The 7,422-nt window shown below is 44.0% G+C and overlaps 1 protein-coding gene across 1 annotated transcript; it reads right to left on the minus strand.

The window, feature by feature from the left end:
• Positions 1–642: 642 nt before the first annotated feature.
• Positions 643–2,234, minus strand: LOC121592847 (clotting factor C-like). The gene is made up of 3 exons (XM_041914689.1): positions 2,196–2,234; positions 1,405–2,105; positions 643–1,325 (listed from the first exon to the last, which is right to left on the minus strand). Exons 2-3 carry the CDS (start codon positions 2,033–2,035, stop codon positions 1,045–1,047), a joined length of 912 nt encoding a protein of 303 aa, XP_041770623.1. The 5' UTR covers positions 2,036–2,105; positions 2,196–2,234; the 3' UTR covers positions 643–1,044.
• Positions 2,235–7,422: the final 5,188 nt, after the last annotated feature.

Below are 7,422 nucleotides of genomic sequence, written 5' to 3' on the forward strand. Positions count from 1 at the left end.
GGCAATAATTTTTTTGGTTGTAATGCGTTTTATAAAACTAATGTTTCATTGAAGCTTTTCAAGTACAGGTGTCCCCTGAGATACGACTGTATTTGGGACCAAAAAAAAAATGTCCAAAAGCAAGGCGTTAGTCGAAATAGTCGAAATGTCGAATATCTGAGAATATAAAGATTATAACCCAACTGGAAGAATCGGAATCTAGGAAGTCGTGTATGCTATTTAAAATTATTTTCGATTATGTATTAATTTTACTCCAAAAGCCTTTTACACGATATAGGTATTTAAGACCGGGTAGTAGTGGAAGCTTTGGAAATGTGTGTGCTACCGTTATCAGCAAGAAATAAAAAAAAAACATCAATTTCTTTTCAATGACAACTTTTAACTATCAAAATCAAAATTGTCGTATTTGCGAATCGTCGTAACTCGAGGGGGTCGTAGCTCGGGGGACGCCTGTATATCTTAAACATTCAACAAAGCATTTTGCAGCACTATTCCATTCAGCATTCAGCTATTTTATTTTTTAACTGTCTCTCGATGATCACAGTACAAATCGCTAAACTCAATGCGTTTGATGCAACTATTTATTCGCCCTACGTTTCGCGCTTATAATACGAGGCATGTAGTCACAATAGAACTGTATTGTATTGTATTAAAATGTGATCAATTGTATGTTCTCTTTATATCTACTCTCATGCATCCTCTGTGTTTCCCAGCTTGTCACCCAGCAACGAAAGTTCTGTGATGTACTTCCATCAAACGTACTGTAAATGGGGGATACAGTCAGCATGCAATTTATATGGAATTACTGTACCGCTAACATTGGGTGTGTAAATGATCAATGCATTATGTTGATAAATTACCACCCCTGAATGTATTGTTCCTATCCCACGCTGGCAGTATTTTTACATTTCTACAAGCTCAAGCTTAAAGCAAGCCAAAACCAGTAACTAACCAACTCTTCAACAACGGTCCAGCAGGGTGTAGTTTTTCGATGTTTATTTTTTGATTAATAACGCTACATTAAAACCCACACCCATGTTCGGTTTATATGACGGGTTTCGGTTGTTGATTCCGATTACCCGACGCATCTGGCATGGGTGCTACGCCGCCAGTTGAGTTCGTTGTCGCCTCCTCAAACAGCTGCAGCTGTTGCTGGATCCATCCGCTGTACCGGGCAACGTCGAGCAGTCCCGTCAGCGTGTTGACTCCGCACTGATAGAAACCCTTCGGCGCAATGCCGAACGTTGTCATCCCACGCAGATAGTAGCGATCCTTCTGCTCGACGTAGAACCCGCTGCCACCGCTTCCGCTGCAGACGGGCGTTACTGCCAGAGAGTGTGTGTGTGTGTGTATTAGCTATTAGAAGTTTCCCCCACAAATTTTAGCCCCTCTACTACTACTTACTCGCACAGAAGAACTCATTGCGCTCGAACAGCTTGCCGGCAAACGCTTCCATACAGCGGCCCTGTCGCTGCACGGTAGTGACCGCGCTTTGAAGCATCGCCGTGTAGACATTGTGCAGCCCAATGCCCCAGCCCACACTCGTACCTCGCACACCGGCCAGATCTTCTTCCAGCTCCTGCTTCGGTCCGAGGTTCGTGGCCGGCCACAGACAGATCGGTCGGGCCAGCAGGCCAAGCGGAATCTCATCCAGCAGCTGTACCAGCGCAATATCGTTCGCAAAGTCCGGCGCCTGATACTCGGGATGCACAATAAGCTTCTCCACCCGGCACCGGTTCGGTGGCTCGAGTTGCGTCAAATCACTCACACCGTAGCGCACCGACAGCGACTCGACCGGGTACGGCTTAACGCAGTGTGCCGAACCGATCACATGCCAGCTGGACACGATGGTTGCACCGCAAAAGTAATAGCTATCGTTCCGATCGGCCCGATACAGCCCCACGTGGAAGGGCCAACCGTTCGACTGGCCACGCACCCCACAGTCTGGCGGGGCGAACTCTTCCGCCCGCGCCAGCGAGACAGTACAAAGGCTAGCGAAGGTTGCCAAAAGACTCACACGATTACCGTTCACCATTACGCAGTAGAAAAACCGCTGGACCGCTGGGAGCTGTGTTCAATGAAAAGTTGCAAGACCAAAACTACAGCTAAGAAAAGTAAAACAACGAACGATTCGCTTTAGATTCTTTGGGAAAAATTCGCCTTCAACACCTCGCTCGGAAACCTGCACAACACACCGACACGCAGTGGATTTTCACCTTCAGTGAAGCATCGCCGGCGACACGTTAATAATCTACTCTCGACTCGCACCGACTCTGTACGCGAAGGCGAGTCATTAAAAAGACATTACTGTTTATCGCCGCGCTGTGCTTTGTTCGGGCAGGTGGGGCCGGAAGAAAAAAAAACTGGTGGCGTCATAACAAGTGGTTGATGATTTTTGCTGGACAACTCTGTGTGCACATTTGGATAGTCGCTTAAGTTTCGTTTTTTTGTACAAAAAAGTACCCCATTTAGAATATAACATCTAAAGCTGTGTTGGAGGAGTTGGAACATTTAAACCGCCAATGTCAAAATCATGCTAGGAAGGAAGGAAAACAACCACACACAGCTTTGTCTGTCACAAGCTCCAGGTCTCTCCTTCTCTCTCTCTCTCTCTCTCTCTCTCTCTCTCTCTCTCTCTCTCTGTCTCTCTGATTCACCCCCGTCTTTAAAGAGTCTACGGGAATTACTGTGAGTTAGCTAGCGTGGTAAGAGTCATCATGCTTCCCTGACCACCGATTAACGCCCTCCCGTGCTCCGCGCTTCGCAGGGAAGCGGTTTTGGCTAGCGGACGCTAACGGGTTGCGCATTAGCGAAAGGCTTGCGGTGAAGGCGTTTCGTACGCGCTGCCCTTCGTGTGCCACAATCACGTACCGCACATTACGCTACGCTGCACGTCAGCCAGCATCAAGTAGCCAGGCATTGTCGTTTCGCGTGACGTTTTCGGGCGGGTGACATCCGTTTCGGTGCTGACATCCCATGTTACCGTGCTGGGGATCGGGTCACCCAGCCCAAGCAGGTAAGCAAAGGAGCAAGTTTAACACACATACTCACACACACACACACACACACACATAGACAAGCATGCAAGAGATAATCCACCTCGGTAACGGGTGGGGGCCGCTTTAGCCATGACGGTCAGCGGTAAAGGAAACGGTCAGCACGTGTGATAAGCTGTAACGCTTTCGCAGCGAATGAGGTAGGATGGGAAAAGGTTAATTAGGAAGCTAATGTGTGATTATTAAAACGTGTGTGTGAATCAGGCTTGAGCGGTTGCAGCTTGGTGCTCCAGTTTTAGGTTGTGAACAGTTCATTTTGCTTCTGGTTGTTAAGTTAATACTGAGCAGAACTGCTTTATTCTATTATTGCAAATGGCTTGTCTGTTGAAATTGCTTATAATATATGTAAATTGTGGATTTAAAAACTAAACTATTTTATTATATTTTTTTTATTGATCTTCACGGCTTGTATCTTCAGTCATCGGTTTGTGACATCAGTCATTACTAACTGTTTGCTTTTCGATACCGCCGTAAGAGGTCCACTTAAGATTAATGGTTACGTTTTAATCTATTTGTAGCTATGTTATTTAAACTAGTTTATTTAGCCTGAACGCTGGGCTACCTTAAAAAATGTCAGGGATCGTCTTAACTCTGTATTATTCGCTTACCCATTGATTGATTGACCTGCTACTGAAACCAAAACCCATACTGATTCCGATTCAGGGATTGATAGATATCTCATACCCATATCTACACACCCAAAATGGTCCTGTAAATGATACTAAACCAATGCTGGAATTGAATTTGATACTGTAACAGGAGAGGACTCAACAAACCATTTCCGGCAGTATATAAACAACGTTGGAATCAGCATAAGAATTATCATAGATATGTCTTCTCAAATTGTAAAGTGATTTGATCGTGATTTGTCTAGTTAATAAAAAACAATTTGTAGCCCAAACAGACATGTTACATAACCATATAACTAATATTGGTGATATATTAACATCTCGAATTTGTAATGCTCATTGCATACATTTAGGCGCACGATGTGACAAGCACAATCCATTTTGTATGCACTTCTTTTTTTACTGTCCCTGGCTAACTACTAACACGCTTTAAAGTAACTGCCGCTCTCCTACATACAGGCGCTCACAAACTGCATAGCTTTCTGAAGTAATAAATTGAATAAAAAAAGGATTTTAAGAAAGATGTAGCATGGACCTGATGTATGGTTTTTTTTTATTAAATGTTTACAAAACATTTTCTCATCAGTACAACGTTGTTTGTACCTGCTACATGCTAAATCAGAAATTGTTCTTCTGTAAATCGAAACTACTCCAGCAGTCCGTCCAACATACTGGAGCATTAAGCCTATCCCCCGTGAGTACCGATGCGTGTTAGTAGCACATATTTTAGTGGACAGCTTGGCATATAAAAGCAATAAAGAGAGAGAGAGCGGGGAAAACCAATCCCAAACTACCATTCTTTGACCATTTGACCGTCCCGGAACCGGATTCGTTTGTTCAAGGAAATTTAGCTACCTCTTCAATTTCACCTTTTCCCTCCGCACATTTCGATGCAGTAAAAACACACACACACACACACACACGCACACACATATCAAAGCGGTCCCGTATTTCGGTCATTACCGTAAACGGTGCGTTATTTGGTTGAACGGTTAAAGATAAGATCGACGCTGGCACACATCACCTTTGCTAGATCGCTCTCTATCACCGTGCCGTGTTTGTGATTGTGATTTGGAACACACACACAACAAAAAGACACACCGGGAAATCATACTTCCTGCTGTGTAGTCTATTGTTAGCGATTGCAACATTTGATTGCGTGCCATTAAAACGGCTTCATAATGTAGCAAGATTTGGCGCCCCGCGATTTTTCGCCACTCACGCGCCCAACAGATAAGACAGCAGTTTGAAGGCTGTACAGCCTGCGGAGCTATAAACAAAAGAACGATCACGATTTATGATCACAGCGATTAGCATTCGTTTATGGTCATCATCACGCAGGATGTTTATGAGAGCCGGCTGGGTGTTGGGAGAAGGGGAAATTGTTACGAACTTGCTATCAACATTTGAAGCGAAATTTTGTGTTTTATTTCCATCTGGGTTATTTAAATTATGTCGCCAGATAACGGGCAGCCGCTTATGGCGCGTAAGGATTAAACTTTATAGTGAAAAGTTTCCCATCCCAGCTGCAAGATTCTTCTTCTTCTTGTTTGGCTCAACAACCGATGCCGGTCAAGGCCTGCCAACCCACTTGTGGGGTTGGCTTTCAGTGACTTATTGATTTCCCCCCATAGCAGGATAGTCAGTCCTACGTATGGCGGCACGGTCTATTTGGGGCTTGAACCCATGACGGGCATGTTGTTAAGTCGTACAAGTTGACGACTGTACCATGAGACCGGCAGCTGCAAGATTAACAATGTTTTTTATTCCATATCGAAGTGGTATGTTTACTGTTCTCCTCCTAATTTTTTGTTGTTTTTTTGCTAGAGACAAGCAAAATGCATACACTCTACCAGATTGAATCTGCTCCACACGCCGGAAAAGCATGCAGCTAGAATGGAGAGGCACATCGATTTTAGTTTAATTGAAATTTGTACCCATTCATCACCCACCAAATCCTTTCAAAATCTATTTCGGAAATTGCAACCACCCGGCAGTGCCTTTCCCCAAGACCTTGGGAGCAAACCCAACTAAGCTGGGCGAAGGGTGGGAGGGTACGCCGGATAATGTGGGGATGCGCTCGCAAGCTGTGAGGGTCCACCGCACGTGCCATCGAAAGCGGTACATAAAATTTATGGCTTGTGCAAGTTTTCAATTTCCGAAAAATAAAATATTCACTTTGGTGCAGGCACTCGATCGACAGGCTCGTACGTAGCAACACACGCACAGAAACACACCGAGGGCACTGCAAGGCCGCCGGTACACTTGCTCTTGCCAGTACCCAAGTTTTAGGAAAAGATTTAAAAGTTTATTTGCTTTTCATTCCACTTCCAGTCCCGGTCTGTGCTTTGCTTTGGGGCTTGGGGCTTAACTACGTAGCATCTAATTTCGTGCAATCTGTTGCAACGGGTTAGCTTTTCGGGGTTATTTTTTGTTATAAACGAAGGAGTAATTAGATTTTACGAACGAATTAGATTTTCATTCAAGCACTGCAAATAAATCACATTTCATCGTATTTAATGAGTGTACCAAATAGATTGAGCTTCAAATATCGTACGCCTAAATGTATGCAAATGAGTTTAATTTTCTCTTTGCTTATTTGAAAAATTTAGGTTTTTTTTGCAGTTTTTACGTCAATAACTTATTATAAGATGAGATTGTTACTGTTTTAATAGACATTTTCCATTTCTATTACAAAATAGGATTAAAATCTCTTAAAACTACTGGACTAAAATATGAAAGAAATGTTGCGCCTAAAGTTATGCAAATATCTATGATTCTCATTAACATTTGCTTTTAACCCTACAGATGATGGTTTTATTTTAGTTCAACGCTTGTCAAAATTGATTTTAATAAAAACCTAGGCTCTTAGTTCCTCTCGTTTATATCTTTGGAACTAACTTACTTTCCCAAGTACAGCTTCCTTCGTTTTCGTACAGATGGCGTTGCAATTCTCACCCTCCTTTCCCCCACAGCCACTTTGCAGATACTTACAGATCGCCATTAAAAGTGTGCAGTAATGTGAAATAATTTACAACGCCCAATGAAAAGTGAACATAAAAAGCCATCCTTCAAATGGCTTTTGTAAAACAACTGCCGCACATTTCCTTCGTTTCCTTCCATTGCCCGGTTTCGGCCCGCTCCACACGCAACCATGGGTTCGCGGGCACTTAAGCATTTGATAATAAAATTAAGACAACTCCGCACTCAAAGTACACCTCCGGCTAGTAGCCACTCGTTTCGGCTTTAATTTTTCCCTCGCTGCACTCGCTGACGGAAGCCTCAACTGTGCTCGCGTGGTGGAAATAATAAAACGCAAACCAAAATAAGAGCGCCAGATAATTGAGGTGCTTAATCTAATAAAAATAATGAAACTCTCGCTTTCTTTTTCCTCATTTCGGATGCGGGATCCCTCAGCTTGCTCGCTAGGGATGCGTCAGAGTGTTTGCGTCCAGGGCGTTCCTGGCTCCTTTTTTCCCACCTCTTCTCTGTGCTTCACACAGCACACCGAAACCTTCACGCCTTGCCGACTTTAGTCACACGTTCGAATTTGCCTCTGTGGGTTGTGCTCACTATTTTATTTACTTTATGTGTGAAGGTTGGCGGGATGAAGGGAGCACGGCAGCATCGGCAATGGTTTAACTGACCACACGGTGCACGACGATAGTTTGCCCTGCCGCTAAAAGGCAGGGAAAAGAAAATCCCCACCATCACTCGCACCTTGCATCTTGTTTCGG

Source organism: Anopheles merus, chromosome 2L (assembly GCF_017562075.2).
Source record: "Anopheles merus strain MAF chromosome 2L, AmerM5.1, whole genome shotgun sequence".
NCBI classification, from domain to species: Eukaryota; Metazoa; Arthropoda; class Insecta; order Diptera; family Culicidae; genus Anopheles; species Anopheles merus.

Coding starts and splice junctions, on each gene's coding strand:
- LOC121592847 (XM_041914689.1), bottom strand. CDS start 2,035: ATGGTGAACGGTAATCGTGTGAGTCTTTTGGCAACCTTCGCTAGCCTT. Junction 1,326..1,404: donor CAATGAGTTCTTCTGTGCGA/GTAAGTAGTAGT, acceptor ACTCTCTGGCAG/TAACGCCCGTCTGCAGCGGA.